General features: G+C 49.6%; 1 protein-coding gene across 7 annotated transcripts in view; it reads right to left on the bottom strand.

The window, feature by feature from the left end:
- Positions 1-19,095, bottom strand: part of DUSP29 (dual specificity phosphatase 29) — a 49,160-nt gene that overhangs the window by 11,949 nt on the left and 18,116 nt on the right. For 3 of the 7 annotated variants that reach the window (XM_063102121.1, XM_063102117.1, XM_063102123.1), the window contains 2 exons: positions 9,775-9,995; positions 3,427-3,990 (listed from right to left, as the gene is read on the bottom strand). In XM_063102121.1, coding sequence (XP_062958191.1) covers positions 3,749-3,990; positions 9,775-9,995 — 463 coding nt within the window. In that variant the 3' untranslated portion in view covers positions 3,427-3,748. Of the gene's footprint in view, positions 1-3,426; positions 3,991-9,774; positions 9,996-13,912; positions 13,948-15,356; positions 18,133-19,095 lie in introns of those variants that run through there. The other 4 variants (XM_063102119.1, XM_063102120.1, XM_063102122.1 and 1 more) reach the window with 4 other exon arrangements.

The following is a 19,095-nucleotide window of genomic DNA, read 5'->3' as shown; positions in this document are numbered from 1 at the left end:
CACTGTCACTAGAGAAACCAGTTCAGACCTGAATGTGACACCAAAGATCCTGAAAAACGGGGGCTTGGATTCATCAGAACTGAAATGTAGTTGCCTTTAGGTTGGGCTTCATTAACAGTCAGGCCACATCTTCTAAACCCAGGAATGTGTTCTTTCATTTACTGCGTAAGAGTCGTAAAAAGTTGTTGTCAGTTGCCAGCCTCACTTTTCTAGCTCAAGCAGTACCTACCCAGGTGTGAAGGCATTGGCCTTCCTTGCCAGATCCTATTTTAGAAACAAGGACTCACAAATATTGCCATAAAGAGCTTTCACAAACAGTCCTCTCACGTGATCCACACACACACCCTGTGCAGGAAATGGGGCAGTTGTTTAGATCAGGAGATTGAGCCCCAAAGAAGCTAGCTTAATAGCCCAAACTCACCCAGCTAAAATTTGTAACTGAAACAAACCCAGGTCTCTCCAAATCACAGCTCTTTTTCATAGAACACTGTACTCTGAAAAGGCCGTAACTTGTCACCTCTTTGATTTAAAAAGACTTAGCTAACAAATCCGTGATGCTGTAAAAACCGCTAAGTGCTGTGTAAACAGGATCCTTCGTTGTTGCACTCAAGCCTTGGTCTACAATCAGTCTTAGATACCCAAAGTGCAAGTACTGTTGATTACAAAGCAGTACCTTCAATTTCTTTGTACCCAGGCAAAGAAATTGTACATCGTTCTTTGTCCCTTCTCTGTTCTCTTTTCTGGAGCCGCCTCCTCCACCTAGGCCTAGCTCGAAACAGTCGAGGTTCTGCAACGCTCAAACCCCAGGTGTCCTCTCTCTCTTCTTTCCTTATCTCATCTAGTATAATGACTTCAAATTCCACCCCGTAGCAGATAACACCCAGAATTATATCTCCAGTTGTTACATTCCTGTGAGCTCTATAGATTCCAGGTCAAATGACCTGTGACACCTTTTGTGTGACTTACAGACACGACATAACTGGTGATTTCCAGCCCTCCCCGGTTCCTGCCCTGGTCCACCCCATCTCGGTGTTAAGGCACCACCAGGAAACCAAATTACTTATCCTGCTTTTCTCCCTCCCCTCTCAGCAGGTCCTGTCCATTTTCCAGGATAATTCCACAGTAATCTTGAATATTAATCCCCTGGCGCTGTCAACCCAGGCCACCTTCCCCCTTCCTTGTCAACCGTTCCAACAGCCTCCTAGCTGGTCTTCCTGCCTCTCTTTAGCTCCTCCCCACAACCCATTCTCCATACGTCAACCAAAGTGATTTTTTACTTCTGGAGTGATCTGGAAACAAATCATAACATTCCCCTGCTTAAAGCCCATCGGTGATTTTTCTTGCACCCAGAGTAAAATCTAGTCTCCACCCCACAAGCTCCAGCCTCACTGACGGGCAGTTCATCAGCCTAGAATGTTCCCTCCCCATTTGGAATGTGAGCTCCTTCAATCTGAGCTTGTCTCCTCAGAGGGGTCTTCCTTGACCACCCGCCCACAGTGAGTTTCTCCCTCAGTTTCCCCATTGTTCTCCACCCCAGTACCTATTTCCCTCGTCGCAATTTATCATAACCTGTATTTTTGGTTTTTCTTTTGGCCTCCTAACCCAGTTTTTGGCACATAGTAGGTCTCAATAAATACTCGGTGACCTAATGAATATTTTACTTCTGAAGACTTGAAACACCTTGGCAAAAACCTCTGTTCCTCCTTTCTCCTACCTCTGGCTCCCAGGAGTCACCCTGAAGAGACCAGACCCCGAGCTTGGAAGTTCTCAGCAGGACTCACAGCCCCGCAAAGAGACGGGAGCGTGGAGGAAGGTGCGGGGACTCTCGAGGAAACGCCGGCAGTGGACCTGGAGACGCTCCAGCCTTCCCACACGTGAATTCACTTAAATGTATTTCATCACAATAAAAACATCGACTCTTCTCTGGACATGGTATAGATCAAACCTCAGAGATCACCAAGTTCAGGGGACTGTCTGGACCTCTCGATGGGAAAGCCTAGGCAGGGACCAGCATGATCCCAGGTCCCTTGTGGTCTGCATCTCTTCCCCAAGAGCTGTGTGTGGCTCCCCTCACACCCAAGTCTGAGTCATGAAGCAATTCCATTATCCTTAGTCGCTGTACCCCTACGGTGGGTTCTGTCCCTTACAAGCACATGAGCTGTGGCTCGTCCAGCCTGATCTCCATCCACTTCAGCACTGTCACGATTTCAGAAGGAACCTATCCCCCTTTCCAGTCTTAGCACCAAGATACACCAGTTTATTGCACATACCCGTTTCATCTTTGCCTTCTTGCTTTGCAACCCCTTTACAATGTTTCAGGTTTTTTAATTTATTAGATGACCATTATTCTTACTACGAAGAAGTCTCAGGGGAGTCCCCTCTGTGCACATGTTAATATAAGTACCCAGACTCCTGGGCCAAGGTGACTCCCTGAGAGTAGGCTACGGCCAGTCCCAGGAAGCCAGGCCCAGCCACAGGGGCCCAGGCAGCAAGTCATCCCCCTTGGCACAAAAGCAGGGCAGCTCCCCAGAGGTCACAGGGTGGCTCTTGGGTGGCTTTACACAGCTCTTGAACCTTTGGACTCTATCCTCCCTCCCTCAAGGACTTCCTCTTTCTTTGTGCTGAAAACCACAACCAAACTGGAGAACTGAGCCCCTTTTCATATTTTCCCAGTAGGCCTTCGACACTTTTTGCTTTCTCTGGGAGGTTTCCATTCCTGGTCCCCGACTGCTGGCTTCTCCGTCTGCAGCATCCCTCTGGGGGTTCTGTCTGGTTCAGGTTCCTGGTTCCAGGGACCGTCACTCCCGCTTCGTGCCTGCTGCTCTTTTCTCCTCCAGGATGAAAATCACACAGTCATGGCAACGGGCCAGGCTCTCAGGGAGGCGAACTCCAGACCTGACTCACCTGGCTGGCCCGCCCTCCCGGGCCACAGCGAACTCACTTGCAGGTACTTGCTGGTGTAGCTCAAACCCAGCCTGTTGCTTTTACTAGAATTAATGAAATGAAGGCGCTTCCCTGAGTTCTGGTCCCCTAAAGAGTGTCCCCCCCTTGCTTTTCCCCCCAAAATTATAAAGTCAGGCTCTTACTTGTTTGCATTTACCTCAATTCATTGAATATTTTCTGGGTACTGGCAGTCCTGGCTAAGATTCTGAAGAGGCCCGGCTCCCCGAGGAAGGTGCGGAAGCCTAAAGCAGGGGCCTCGGTACAGGGGCTCAGGACCCTCACGCCCGCCACTGCCAGGTGAGCAGCATCTGTAGATGGTGACCGAGCCTGGGGATTCCATTGAAAAGACAAAACGGGGTGCAGGAGATGGTAGAGAAATGTGGCATGCTCCGGGGAGGGGACCCTCTCATAAGCTGTGGAAACCCTCCTGGAACACAGCTCGCCCGGGCACTTTATATTTTAAAATAATTGTTTACAAGAACGTAACTTTCAGCCAAAGCCAAACATTTAATCACAGCACAACGCCTACACATTTTAAAATCCTCTTCTGCTTCCATCTTACCAAAAGGAAAAGAAGAGAAAAGACAGGAAAGGAAATCCAGGAGGCTGCGGCCCGTGGTGTCTGCAGCCGGCTCTGCCGGGGACTGGCTGTCAGTCCTCCCTGTCCCAGCACACACCCAGGAAGCCGACTAGGATTGTTCAGAAGAAGTCAAGCTTTGGTTTCGCTGTCCCTTCTCTGTGACAGACGAAGTCACAGCCAGAGCTGTTTTCAGCCTTCCCCTGTCTGTTCCCGGGTGTCTGCGCCCTACGGCTCCTTCTCGCCGCCCTGCTCGCCGCCCTGGCGCTGGGCCTGTCGCCTCTGCTGCAGCAGCTGCGTGTCCAGCTCTCGGAGCTGCTTCAGAAAGCCCCGGTTGGGTAGGACACAGCGGTTCTTGGCCACTTGCTGGATGGCATCCACCAGGGTCATGTTCCTGTGGATCATCAGGTAGGCCAGGACCAGGGTGGCCGACCGGCTACGGCCCATGGCACAGTGAACCAGGATCTTATCTGCAGATAGAGTGGGGGAGAAAAGCCCACACTGAAGCGGGGTGGGGTGGCGGGCGAGGACCTGCGGGACTGGCAGGGACTGGCAGGGCCCGCTCACGCTCTGGTCCCCTCTTGCCCGCAGCCTCCGTCACTCAGTGGCCATCTGTAAAATGGGGACGCAGTCGGTGCCTTCTCTGCAGGCTGCTGGGGAGGCCAGTTGCTCCCAACTTTCTCACCATTCGTTTTTACTAATCTCGCACGCGAACCAGGCCGCCCTCGCATCCCACCGTGCGTGATGCTGGGCTCCCCAGAGCGTGGCCAGGCCACCTTCCCTTCTCCCCGGCCAGCCAGGAGGGCGACAGGCAGGCCCCGCTGCTGAGCGCTGTGGGGTCTGGGGGCGGGGGGTGCGGACTCCCCGGCGGGTGCCCGTCTGCCTCTGGCATCCTGACCCCACAGACCGTTCCAGAGGCTGCTGGCCCCGCCGGCTCTGGTAACTAAAGCGATTCTTCCTCTCCAGGCAAAAAGGGTGATTCTTTCTGTCATGACTAAATACTGGAAACAGATGGAAGCTGGAGTTCATTATGCCTTCGGGAGCCGACGTCTGTCAGTGGGGGGAGGGGGAGGGAGGGGGAGGGGAGGGGGAGGGGAGGGGGAGGGGAGGGGAGGGAGGAGGGAGGGGAGGGGAGGGAGGGGGAGGGGAGGGACGGGGACGCCCGGCTCTGGCAGGAGCTCCTGGAGCTGCAGTGATGCTGTCAGCCACATGAGCTGGGCAGGTGGCCCCGGGGTGAAAGGTCTGCTGTCCTCTGGAGGCCTTACTCGCCCATCGGGCCGGCCACTTTTCTTCCTAGGCCTGTCCCTGGCTCTCAGAGCTCTGGTCCCTCTTTGCTCTGCTGGGGCCCAGCATCAGTGGGGGGACCTGCTCTCAGGACAGTTCGGCAGATGGACGAGGAAGGCTCCTGGAGCCTCTTCCCAATGCGGGCCATGCCAGGGACACCAGGAGGCTCTCCGTGACTTAGGCGGGGAGGGCCCTGAGCGAAGGTGGCACTTCAGAGCTGGCGTTTTCTAGATCCAAGGCTTTCAAACTTCTCTGTGTCACCCCAGTACCCACAGCAGGATAAAATTCACAGCTGACACAGACACAGCCTCACGCCACCTGCGTACTCTTTGGAGCACTTTATGTATTTTGTCCTAGTCAATTCTCACAATAACCTGATGACATAGATAAAATGATTATCCCCATTTCACAGATGAGGTGGCTGAAGTGCAGAGAAGTGACTTGTCTCAGGTGCACAGCTAGGGGGCCAGACTCGTGACCAGGCTGCCCAGCGCCAGTCTGGGCTACGTGGTGGCGAGGTCACCTGTACCAGGGCAAAGTTTCACAGCATCACATGCACCTTTGCTACACGCAACACGCTGATACTTTCTAGCCTTTTCTAATCTATTTAATTTTTTAAAGAAGAAATGTTGGTCATACTCACCAAATTGATTTTATGACCCACTCATAGGTCACAATCTATGTCTGAAAAATGCTGGTTTCAATTAAATATTTCTCCTTTGGTCTTTTACCAAAAGGTGAAATCTTACAATCTTATGAAGAAAACCCAAATCCAGAATCTCTACTGCTCCTCAATTGCATGTTTTCAGGGGTGACCAGAAGGTAGGCCTCTGTCCCTCAAACCAGACATATGGGCCGAGCCACTACCCCCGCCCACAGCCAGGCGTCCACCCTCCTAAGTACCCTCCGTCCTCAGTTTCAGGGGCTGCCCTTTGCCCATCTCCCACTCGCTATTTTGGAACTTGCCTTTCTCAGCTACGTGCAAAGAAAGGCAGAGTTCCTGCTTCTGGGTGTGCAGAAGACCTCCAAGTAAGGCTGCAAGGTGTGTTACAAACTGCTGGGAGGGGTGTGTGCAGCAGTAGGGCAGGCGACCCCTAAAGTCCTCAGTGACAATCTTGTCTGGTTAAGGCTTAGAAGCCCGGGCAAATCATCCTCCTGCTGGAGAGCAGACCCCACTCACCCGCTCACACCCGCCGCACCCAGAACAGGCTGCGCACAGCTTGTTCTCGAAAAGGAAAGGGCGATCGAGAGGAGAGTGGAGATGTTAAATGTGATCTTTAGAGCCTCGTGACAGCTGCCCTGGAGTTTCTTAAAAGATTCCATTAAATTAAAACCACACTAATTCACCCCTGAGGATGCTGCGTCAGGAGCAGTTAAGGTGTCCAAATGGGGTTCTCGTGGGGGTGTCTTGTCAGTGCTGCTTTTGCTGATAAAGAATGACAAGTTTAGTGTTTTCACGTCCGATGACCAGCTGGAGGGCCTCACCTTCCACGATATTGGGTGACCTCTTATACAGCAAAGTCACCAGATGCTCAAAATAAGGGCAAGGCCTCTTTTGTGACGCCTTAGTGACAGAAGGAATCCCCGCTGACAAGCAGGTGTCCTGAAGGCATGGCCCCTGATTAGCTCTGTGACCCTGGGCACGTCACTTGGTTTCTCTGGGCCTCTGCCAGGGCAGGGCTGTGCACTAGATGATCTCTAAGATTTTTCAGGAGCGATTGAGGTTGCCTGGGGAGTTCTTTTGGAAGGGTCAAATCAGGGTGGGGGGCTAGAGGCCCTGGGGGCTGACCGCAGGCCATGAGCACAGCTCCACAGCACCACAAGGAAAGCTTTTCAAAAAGTGAACAAAGCTGGCTGGGAGGGGCAGGGCGGACAGTGGACATTTGGCTGGAAGTGGCCAGCAAAGAACATGAAAGACAAGGGAGAAGAGAGATGTCTTGCTTTTTGGCCAGACTGTCCATCAACATCTCTTTTATCAAGAGTATAATAAGAAACATATGAGTGGATCTGACTCTAAAGCGCCACAGCAGCGTTCCTTGGCTTTTCAGTGTGCAACTAGCCACAACCAGGCCGCCCACTGCATGTGGCAGGCAGGCCAAGCACCTGCCATCCACAGCTGGAGCCTGCACCAATACAAACTGATGATGGCCATTGGCTGCTTTTGTTTGCTCTTTGCAGCATTTTCAGAAACTTCAATTTGTTAGAAACATTTTAAAAATCAAGCAATTTTACAATAAAATCCAGATCGGAGACTTTTCCTGACAAGTCAGATCTACCTCATTTGCACTGATTCTAACAAAACTAACCTTGACCGGGCTGAGAAGCAGCTGCCCCTTTGAAGGGGGTACTGGGCTCTCTGCTTGGCCACGAGCACCCCCTGCCCACACCTCACTGCCTTACGTGCCGCCAGCTTCATTCATTTGCACTGCCTGGTTCTGAAGGGTTGGTGTTTGAGCCCCTGCTTTGATGAAGTCTTTAGATATGCAAGTGCAAAGGGCCCTGAGATGGAGTCTGGCCTCCCACCTGGCAAGGAGGTCATATCCTGCTCCCTGTCCCCAGCTAGCTGTTCTAGTCCCCACTCCCCTCCCATCCACTCTGTCCTCTGCATGTTCTCTGACCTGCGTGTATACTCTTCACTCTTGACCCTTTCTTAGCAAAGGTGCTTTTGACCACCTGATCAAAAGTCATGATCCACTCCAGCCTGACATTTCCTCAGCGATTCTCTGTGATCTATCCAGGCCTAAACAACTGACTTGAGAGTTGAGAGCCTGATTCTTTCCTTGAGAGGTGGGGGTGGGGGCTTTGGGGGACGTGGACTGCAAAATGGTGTGCCACGAACCTAAAACAGGCTTTTATGTGAGTATCTCATACTAGTTCAAAGTTGGAATGTCTTTTTTCCTTCCTTTTTTTCTTTTGGTATTGGAAACTTTATGATGATGACGTGTGCATGCTGGTGTGGTTATATGCTTCACAGTATGTGACCTCTCTTTATCCAATACATCCGAGAGCCTGCTGTGCACCAGGTTCTATGCTAAGTGCTTTGTGTGTGTTTTAGTGCTGAGCATCGTTATAACCTTCCTTTTTTTTTTTTTTTTTTTTGGCAGCTGGCCAGTACAGGGATCCGAATCCTTCACCTTTGTGTTATAATACCACGCTTTAACCAACTTGCTAACAAACCAGCCCATCATTATATCCTTTCAAGGTGAATATGTTTATCACCAGATGGAGAAACGAAGGCTCAGAGAAATCACATTGTTAATAAGTTGTGCTACTGGAATTTGAACCCAGCCCTGCCTTCTCCAAAGCCTTCCAAGCCTCTTCCATTAATGTGAAGGTCTAAGTCTTACTTAATAAACTGCTCTTCGTTTTTTGTTTTTTTTAAAAAAAGATATAATAATGGCAAGTGATCACATTAAACAGAGTGGGTTGTCGTAGTCTTTTGTTTTTTTCATGTCAAGTATGTTTTCAGTTAACTTCAAATACTGTAAGGCGAATTTTACCTCATGGTGATGAGTCAGAGTTCAGTTGCTTTTTTGATCCTGCTTGGAAACCCAGAACGTACAGAACACAAAATATGGTCCATAAATAAACTCATAAAAGGACAACTTAGCAATGAGGAATCTTCTAATACAAGCATGTCTGCTCTGTGAGTTTTTTTCATTGTGACATTGCTTTCCGAACCAAAATAATGACAAATTGTTGGTGATTGGGTGTGGGGCCAGGGCCACCTTGGGATGGCCATCAGGGTCTGAGACAGTCCAGCAGACCTGACCTAGGCCCAGCCCTAGGTTGCAAGTTCCTGAAGCAGTCCAGTCGCTCAGTTAGTGAGCCTTATCATTGCAACCTCTTATGGCAAGGAAGGTTTACAGTAACTGAATACCCTGAATTATGTGATGGCCCCACAAAGAGGTGTGACACATGGGGCTGAAGTCAGAACACAGATTAGGGAGCTGAAGTCCTGCTGGCCTCTGTGGAATGCCACTGAAGTACCCCCTGCACAGTAACTGCATATTGTCTTACCCCTGACGCATACCTAAGCTGTGCCCTTCTCTCCAAAATAAGCTTTGTAGAGCCGGCCCATGGCTCACTTGGGAGAGTGTGGTGCTGATAACACCAAGGTCAAGGGTTCAGATCCCTATACAGGGATGGCCGGTTAGCTCTCTTGGGTGAGCGTGGTGCTGACAACACCAAGTCAAGGGTTAAGATCCCCTTCCTGGTCATCTTTAAAAAAAAAAAAAAAAAAAAGTTTTGTAGCCTTTACTGGATTAGGGCAGCCCAGACTACATATTGAGCATAAGGACTAGCATTGTGATTTAAAAGATGGGGTAATTAATATTGGGAAACTTGGACATTGTGGGTGCAAAACCCAGATTCTCAAATATAGTTTGCCATAGTGAAGCTCAGGGTGTCAGCTTTCTAAAGGAGGTCTCGCTACCGTTTGACTGGGGGGATTTGGAAGGATTGGGGGGTAGGGAGGTAGGCTGTGGGCTTTGCTGGTTAGCAGGAGAATTTAAAGTCACTTCATGGATCCCCCCTCCAGTCATATCCCTGAGGGTTTTCTAGCACCGGAGCACTTGGCTATTAGTCAGGTTTGGGCCCAAGCACAATTAGCATCTCACTGCTGTCCCAGCTTTGGGGGCCCCTGCCTTTTGAAGAAAGACTCAGCTCAAAAGGCCTTTCCTCTAAACCCGCCTCATTCCCATCCCCCAGAGCGGCCATCAAGGCCCGAACACCGCCAGTAGCACACTCGGCAGGACAGGTCCTCAAACCCTCACAACGCTACAGGTTGAAACGTCTCCCTCAACCACACGTAAGCCCAGCGCGCCGGAGAGCCGTGCAGACTACACGTGCGCAGATCCTGCTTCCGGCCTGGGCGGGGGGCGGGCCTGGGGCGGGGCCTCTGGCGGGGCGGGGCCCGGGGCTGTGGGCGGGGCCTCTGGCGGGCGGGGGCGGGGCCGCAGGTCTCTTACTGTGGTCGTCGCGGAGCGCCGAGTGGATGAAGGCGGCCGCAGGGTAGAAGAAGACACTGAGGTCGAAGGTGGGCAGGTCGTCGGCCTCGACGCCGTGGTACTCGATGGCCATGTCGCGGTAGAAGGCGGGCCCGGTGTCCACGTTCCAGCGGCCGTGGGCGGCGTTGAGCACGTGCGTGAAGCCCGCCCTCTGCAGCCCGTGGCGGTCCAGCGCCGTCGCCCTGCGCGCGACAACAGAGGTCGGTCGGCCGCACGGCGCCGACGCCCGGATCGGGGGACTCGGGGCGCCGTCGGTGCCGGTTCCCAAAGCAAGGACTGGTCATCGCAGATGAAGTCCCTGCTCTTTGCCCTCACTCGGCCCCCAGGTCCCCCGCGCCGTTTCGTGTTTCTGGCGGGCGGCCCGCGCGTCCACTCGTTCTTTCATCATCACCGAGTGCAGCGGGGCCTGCAGCCGGACACTACGGTGTCCGCAGGACGGGACCTGCCACCCGCAAAAGGTCGCAAGAATAACCCGTTCATCGGGGCCACCCTCACCGAGCCTCAGGAGACGCTTTCAACGGGGTCTCTTCACTGAACTCTGGACGTCCACAGGGTTTGGAGGTCGAGGCCCTAACGAACGCCTTCAGGCGAGGCCTCCTGTGCGAGGATTTGAGTGGCACTGGGCCAAGTTCGTGAATTAACAGGACTGGCGGGCCGGGGGGAGGGGGACACCGCCGTGAGGGTAGGCGCGTCGTCGCCGAGTTGGGCAAAGCCAGTTCTCAGGAGGGCTGTTTGAGCAGGTCCTGAAGGTCCTGGAGCCAGCAGTGAAGGTACTTGCAGGGTTACAGCCTTATCTTTCTTGGCAGGAATTTCCAGGAACAAAGAGTAAAGTCATGTTGAGGTCGGTGGCCTTGGAACATGACTAGACTGAAAGGGAGCATGGTAAGGGTGGGGCAGAGGCAGGCTGCCAGAGGAAGCAGGAGTCACTTCTGCCTGAGAAGGGGCTTGGAGCGTGCCTTACTACAAGTGCCAACACTTGGGGCTGGAGGGGAAGGAGGGGGCAAAGGCAGGCAGCCGAAGGTGTGCAGGCTGGAGATGATGAAGGCCTTTCAGGAACATTTGTTATGTCCTGCAATCAATCACTTATCCCCAAGGAATAGATTTAGAATCTATTGCGTGCCAGGCACTGTCCTGGGTGCTGATGATGAAGAAATGAACAGGCTAGTCCGCGTCCCTTGGGAATAGCAGATTCTCATGGGGATGGCAAATAACAAATAAATAAAGAAAAATTCAGATAGCAGTAAGAACTGTGAAGGGATGAAAACTGTGACACGATACAGAATGACTGTGGTCTTGCTTTGGGTAAGGTGGTCAGGAAAGGCCTCTGCAGGGAGGCGGCATTGAAGCTAAGACTGAGGAATAAGAAGGAGCGAGGCTGAGGAAGATCGGGAGAAAAGGTGTTTCTTCCAGGCAGAGGGAGCAGCCAGTGATAAGAACAGAAAGGAAACCAGTGTGGCTGCAGTAGCACGGGGAATAGTGGTACAAGAGTTTGGACAGGGGGGCAGGGGCTGGGTCATGGTGGGCCCTGTAGGCTATAGCGAAGTGTTTGGATTTTCTTGTAAGGGTAGTGGAATGCCATTAGAAGGTTTTAAGGAAAGGGTGAGCATTGTTTGCTTTTTTTAAGATCAATCAGGCTGACAGGTGGAGATGGATTGGAGAGGGGCAAAAAATAGAAACAGGGAAATCTGTTGGAGGCTGTTGCAGTTGTATGATTAAGAGAGGAAGGTGGCTTGGACTAGGGTGATGTCACAGCAGGACTTGCTGATGGATTGGGTCTGGGCGGAAGGGAGTGGTTTGGCCGGAGCATAGGTTGTGAGAGGAGAATAGAAAAAGGTTTGAACAGGGAATGTGGGATTTGATCATGGAAGTGCTGGGATGGTAGGATCTGTACTTGGGTGTCAAGGAGAGTTTTAGATAGTGTTTGAGGAGGGGTGATCCAATATGGGCTTTAAGAAGACATCTCCCTCCTGCGGAGAAAAAGGAACTCTCATACATTGTTGGTGGGACTGCAAAGTGGTGCAGCCTCTATGGAAAATGGTATGGAGGTTCCTTAAACAATTGCAAATAGATCTACCATACGACCCAGCCATCCCACTGTTGGGAATATACCCAGAGGAATGGAAATCATCAAGTCGAAGGTATACCTGTTCCCCAATGTTCATCGCAGCACTCTTTACAATAGCCAAGAGTTGGAACCAGCCCAAATGCCCATCATCAGATGAGTGGATACGGAAAATGTGGTACATCTACACAATGGAATACTACTCAGCTATAAAAACGAATGAAATACTGCCATTTGCAACAACATGGATGGACCTTGAGAGAATTATATTAAGTGAAACAAGTCAGGCACAGAAAGAGAAATACCACATGTTCTCACTCATTGGAGGGAGCTAAAAATTAATATATAAATTCACACACACACATACACACACACACACACAAACCGGGGGGGGGGGGGAAGAAGATATAACAACCACAATTATTTGAAGTTGATACAACAAGCAAACAGAAAGGACATTGTTGGGGGGGAGGGGGGGGAGGGAGAAGGGAGGGAGGTTTTGGTGATGGGGAGCAATAATCAGCTACAATGTATATCGACAAAATAAAATTTAAAAAAAAAAATAAAAAAAAAAATAAAATAAAAATAAAAGCGGTCAATCATAACAAAATCAAGGAGGTTGCTCAGGAGCCTAACGAAAGCCCTGCACTTTTTATGTCTCGCCTCACCAAGGCTGTAATATGATATACCAACCTTGACCCTGAAACAGAGAAGAGGAATCTAAAACTCAAAAACTGAAACATGACTAAATCAAATGCCAGTTGCTGGCTGCTGCTATCTGGGAAAATCAGAAACCACAAACACCTCAAGGCAAAGCTCAGGGTAAGCCTACCATTGCTCCCAGGTAACTGCTTCAAGTGTGGTAAACCAGGACACTAGGCAAGTCTCTGCCCAAACACGAGGCCCCAGCAGGGCCCTGTCGCCTGTGGGGTGACAAGAGGCACTGGAGAGTCAACTGTAGTAAAAGGGTCTCTAGACCTGCTCCAGTCCCTCCAAAAACCCCTACGAGCCCAGTTTGGAGCTATCTGACCTGCTGTGACTAGCAGCCGAAGACTGTGACTGACAGGGCCCATGGTTTACAATCCCTGCTGCCACGCCTATCACCACTTCTGAACCCCAGGGAACAGTAACGGTAGCAGCAATCATGAAAATAAACAGAAGTCTAGAAGCTCATAGGCTAAAATATCTGCCAAAATGGAAACCAGGGGTCACTTTTCCTTTTGTGGGACTCTGTGGGCTTTCGGAGCAACTGGCTGCAAGTGTATTAACACAATCACATCACAAGTTGAACATGAAAACCAAGGAGATGGGGGAAAACATCCACAAATGAACCATTGAAAATTTGGATCTTAGGAACATGAAATCTTCCCCAATTGTATTTCTACAACTTCTTCAGCCTGTTATTAAGCTTAAATTTTTTTCAGGAGTTCCTCAGGCCCATTGACAATTACTTACCTGGGAATCATGCTGATTTGCAGAGTTACAGAGTTCCACTGGTTTGTGTCTTGTTTAAAAGGTTTTTTTTATCTAATACTTGGCTGTGAAACAAATTACATTTTCTTCTATAGCCTTAAAAAAAAAAAAAAAAAGAAGACATCTCCCTCAATAGCACAAAGACCAGTTCTACAGCTCAGGGAAGAGGTGACGGGTCTGGAACCATAACAGTAAGAGGACAAAAGCAGCATTGTGCTCCATTTGAGGGCTCATCTCTAGGCTACTGGTAAAAGGACATGAAAAGAAGTGACCATGCAGTGGATTGAATTGTGTCCCACCAAAGTTTAATGTGTTAAGCTTGGTCCCCACTGTGACAGGTTTAAGAGGGTGGGAAATCCTATTATGGTAATCGAAAGATGGGGCCTTGAAGAGGTGATTAAGTTGATGGTTTAATGGTGGTTGTGAGCATGGTTCTGAGGGCTTTAAAAGGAGTCTCTCTCTCTCTCTCTCTCTCTCTCTCTCTCTCTCGCTCTCTGCTCTGCCATTTTCTGCCATGTGAGGTCCCTGCATTGATGTAAAGCCATCACCAAGGAAGACCCTTACCAGATGTGTTCCCTGGATGTTGGACTTCCCAGCCTCTGAAACAGTAAGCAAAAATAAGTTGTTTTCTTATAAATCACCCAGTTCCAGGTATTTTGTTATAAGCAACAGAAATGGAGTAATACAGACCATATCGAATGCCAACATGGACCAACACCCTGGGCATAGAAGAGCCCTGCACCAGAAACACATGCCATGGCTCCTTGGCCAACAGTGCCCTGTCTATCACTGGTTTTCTGGAGCTTTCTGTTTGCCATGAGGGGAATCACAGTGGCGTCCAGTGTTTGGGAAAGGGAGATCTGAACACAGGCATTGAGCAGTTAGAAACATTTGCAGATATCCCATTATAACTGAAGTGGGGGTGGAGCCACACCACCTCCCCCACGGGCCCGCTGCTTCTTGGTGCTGCCATCCTGACCAAGGAACACATTCTGCTTTCAGTTTTTCCTCAGAAAGGTCTGTTTTTCATTTTTCTTCTGGTCCCAAAGTACGTATACAACAAACATGATGCTTTTGGGACATAGATCTGCACTCAATTAAAGCTCCACTAATGCAGTCCATCTTGCTGAGTAGCAATCAACCTCACTTTGAGGTTGAGCTCAGTGGAAAAATTAAAATTAACTGTCCTTGACAGGAAGCTCCTACCCACCACAAAGACTGTTCCTCCGGGTTCGGCAGCTGGGTTTCTGCATAATCAAATGGCAGTTTGAATAAATAACAATTTGCAGTTTGCTGCTTTGGGGGTCAAGGATCAGGGTAGATATGCAACAGACTCATTTATTGCATGACACTTCCAAATTTGTCCCCCGGGGCTGGCTGTGTCGGAGGGAGAGAAAAGGGCTCATGAGGAATATGAGACCTGGTGGGGCTCTGAGGCCTGCTATAGGTTTTCAGGGCTTTCTGGCTACCTGGGCTGGAAAGGTGAGGTGAGAGCCTCACATACCACTCTGGAGACTTCCCCCAGCTTGGTTTACTCAGAGTCCACTTGAGGGCTTGGAACAGCATCCACAGCAGAATCTACAGATAACCAGAGTGCCTCTCAGATGCCATCATGGGGACAGAGCCATCACCACAGACCCCCTCGCCCAAGCCCCAGTTGGACCAGACACCTGCTCAACAATTATTGGAGTGGGTGGAGGGGGATGTCTGGCACTGCATTGTTTTGTTTTTTTAATTTCAGGGCCAGATATGTTATCTTCTCAGATATGTTATGTTGGAAAGAGACTGAGAATCGCAGGGGTGTTTTGAGGTGATGAGCATGGAGCAAAGGCTGGGCCCACTTACATCCCTCTGATAAAGGAGAAGAGACTTTTTAAAAACCCAAACAGATTTAGGAATTTACTTCTAGAATGTAAATGATGCAGAGGCCTTAATTTCTGGTTGTTTAAGAAAAGTCCTAGACATAATCTGTTCATTTTAAAAATAACATGTCATCTCATGACAAAAATAACACATGCTCAACCCAGAATGTGGAAGACATATGCCCCCCACAAAAAAAAGAAAGAAATCATCTATTTCTAGCCCCTCGAGGTAAAGACTGTTTTCTGCTTTTGTACGTAAGATCCTCCATTTGTCTTTCTGTGCATCGATCTGTATATTTTATAGAGGGGGTGGTTCTTTGGTACAATACTACAGATACAGTTTCAAAAACTTTGACATCATGTTATGTTGTAAACATCTTCCTATGGCAACATGTAAGCCTTCAATAGCTACATGCTGTTCCATTATATAAGTATATCCCAATTTTGACTTATATAAAATAAAATTTTTACGAAGCACTTGCTGTATTTCTTTGGGCACATCTCTATTACATCCTTAAGAGAGATCTTTTTAAAGTGGAATTGCTGGCTCAACAGATATGGAACATTTTCTAATGCATTTGGTACTCATTACTAAATTACCCTCTAGAAAACTTGCTCAAATTTACATTCTGATTTTTATTCTTAGTGAATTTCATAGACAAAAAAAAAGGTATCTTGTTTTCACTGATTTGTTTTAGCAATGAGGTTGGACATTTTGTCACATAGTTGTTGGACTCGTATGGTTTACTTTTGAAGAACATTGTTTTATCCCTGGTTTTCACCCAATTCTTTTTAGCTCTTCTCCCTTCCAGTGAGCCTCTGGCCTACCTCTGGCTTTTGACTCCAGCCTGAGGGCCCAGGAAGTGACTTCCTTCTTGCATGGCCCAATTTCCCCTGCAGAGCCCATCCCTCCCTTCCTTTTTCTCTGGCCTGGCCTAGCCTCCTGCCAGCCCCTCTGGAGTTGGTCCCAGGAAGATGTCTTCAAGCACCCACCCTTGAGGAATGGCAAATAACCACACTCTCCAGGAGGCAGGCTCCTGGGACAGTGCTCCCGACATTCCACTTTTTAAGGCCCCCTGGTGCCCTCCTGTTTCCAGCCTAAACACAGCAGCCTCTACCTGCAAGCCCATTTTCTTGCAGAAAATTTCTTGCATAAAATGGGCTTGCAGAAGGGAGGACACGTAAGCCCTGAATACACACGTCTGTGCAAACCCACCATCAGCTTCCTTCAAGTGGAAAACAAGCTGCTCCGTGTCGCCAGGATTCCACGCTGGGCACTACAGAAAGGCCCCGCCTGATCAGAGGATTTCTCCACATGCTGCTCCACACCCTGATGTCTGAAGAGGACCTGCCGATTTCCCGCACCTGATTGTGGACTCCTGTTCACTCACGGTCTGTATCCTGCAATCTGGCACCTTATGTATTCTCATATGTGTGACACTGTGGTGGTTGCATGTCATTTCGTGGGCGGGACCCTGATGATAACTTTCTCTGCTGGAGTCTTGACTGTGCCCACTCCTTGCAAGTGGACTTTGAAACAGCGAGCACATTTCCAGCTTCTGATCTTGGTTAATTCACCTGCTGTGAAAGTGAAGTTCACTGGGCTTCTGGCCTCTGGGGTGTTCCCGTTGCTTGCTGATGGTGAAACCTTCCGTGTCGAGGGCCCTCAGAAAGCTCAGAGCTGATGGCTGAAACTGCCGCATGAATTAAAACAATGGAACGTCTGCAAGCCTCAGTTTTACTTGCCGAATGGAACAGACTGCCTTGCAGCACTGTCCTTACAGGAGCCTTGTGAAGTGGGATGATGCAGTATCTGGGTATTTTGAATGGTTAAAAGATCAATTCAGGGGAAAAAGCAGTAGAAAGATGGATGTCAAAATGGGATTATCTCCAGGTAGTGCAACTATGGAGAATTTTAGTTTTCTTCTTTTTGTCTACCTGCATTTCTTAAATTTTCAATAATGAACATATCATATATGTATTTACTATGTAGATGTATACCATGATTTTTATTGATGTTATTTCCTTAGTTCTCAGGAGAGACTGACTGTTGCAAAGACATGAGGTGGCCTCGGGATGTTTTAACTCCTGCTAAAAAATCTCTTTGTGTCTGCCCCACTCCCCCAAACTCTAGGCGAAGGGAGGAAAGAAAATGCACAGGAGGCCTGGTTTTGAGAAATGATGTCATATTAATGATCGGACCAGGCATCTGGCTGACTGCGCAAGGAAGTGACTGAGTTGCTTGAGGCTTTGACTGAGAAGCCGTCGTCCAGCATGAGAAGGCCCCGCCAGGCAGGGCCTTGGCTTCTCTCCCCGGCCACCTTGCCCATGACTGGTGCCCAGGTGTGCCCAAGTCAGCACCAGTAGTTGCACTTTAGAAAAGCAGGTGAAGTTTTCGCTGTGCTTGGAACCATGAGGCTGAATTGGTTCCTTCTTTTTAGGGAAGAGGGAGCTGTCTCAGAAGCTCGATTTGCTGCACCTCACTTTCCAGTCTCCCTGAGTGCAGGCCAGCGCTGGAGAAGCCTCAGTGCTTGAGGCTCTTTTTCTGGGTGGGAACAGAGGCAGAAAGGGCGAGACAGAGGGACCCCTGGAAAGTGAGCTTGGGCTGGTGGGGCGAGGGGACGGGGCTGCTTCCAGGCTTTGAGGAGGAATCAGACTCTAAGGGCAGGGCAGTTGGCTGTCATCAGACCCCAAAAGCCAGACTTGGAGGCAGCTATAGTTTTAACAAAAATGGCGAGCTGCCTAGGGCCCCCAGCATTCAAGCAGCAGAGAAGCAGCACCCTGGTGTTGGCTCTCCGCATTGCGGAGGGAGAAGAGATTTCCCAGTTACCCTCTTTCGGCCAAGCCTTCTCATGGGAGGCTGCCCTGCCTAGGATTTCGCAATCACTTTGACAGTAGCCGGGATATTTCCCCTCCTGCTGACTGTAGGGGGAAAAAAAGAAAGAAAAAAGATTTTGCTAAGCAAATGAAAGATGTGAAAGAGATTAAAGTGAGAATATTTAAATTGCAGAAACTTAGTGCTTTCAAGCCTACTCAAGCATTTTTGAAGCACCCATTTAGGAAATGCTGATTGATAAGAGGTGATGAATTATTCTTATCTCATCATCGATGCCAGTGTCTGGCTCTCTGGAGGGCAACACTTGGTTAACCTAATCTGAATTTAATTTGAAAGACTTAAAAATAATAAAACAAGTATCTGCTTGAACCTAATAAAGCCTAATTTACTTAATAGGACATTTCTTAAAGAATTTTATTTTAGAGCTGGAAGGGATTTTTTAAATCATCCTTTATTTTACAAGCAAAGAAACTGAGTCTCAGAACAATAAAGTGTTTTGCCAAAGGCCACACATGGTTAGTGGCCACACGCAATGGGAACTTGAACCCTGGGCCCTTTGTCATGCTTGAGAGCTTGACTCTGTGCTGAGCCTAGAGTTCCCACTTGTGGAAGATTCCGACCCCTACCAAGTTGTGGGAAATGAGCGGGGAGGGGCGCTGAACCTTGACCAAGGACGATTCCCCATGGGAACATGCACGGTGGCCTGTTGGCCGGGCCTGACCCCTCCACTGAGCCAGCGTGCTGAGCACCAGCCACGTCCCCTGCTGTTTGGCCTCTTCTCATCAAGCTGCAGTGGGCTGGTGAGCAATGGGGACTTGGAGCTACCAGGCACCCCACTTAGTGAATCTGCTTGGGAGACCCTGGGATTAAGAAATTGCTTTAGAAATTGTGAAACCCACAGGCCCATAGACTTCGATGTGGCACTGGCTCCTGGTCCCTGGAAGGCCAGGACAGTGTCCGTGGAGGGAAGAGGAGAGGGAGTTGGAGAAGGTCCTGGAGGAGGGGCCTGCCTTCTAACACTCTGCGTTGGGTTTGTGATAGGATCTCAT

The sequence above is a fragment of the Cynocephalus volans genome, chromosome 7 (assembly GCF_027409185.1).
Source record: "Cynocephalus volans isolate mCynVol1 chromosome 7, mCynVol1.pri, whole genome shotgun sequence".
Taxonomy (NCBI): Eukaryota; Metazoa; Chordata; class Mammalia; order Dermoptera; family Cynocephalidae; genus Cynocephalus; species Cynocephalus volans.
The sequence above is the reverse complement of the archived record's forward strand: the minus strand, read 5'-3'. Positions and strand labels throughout refer to the sequence as shown.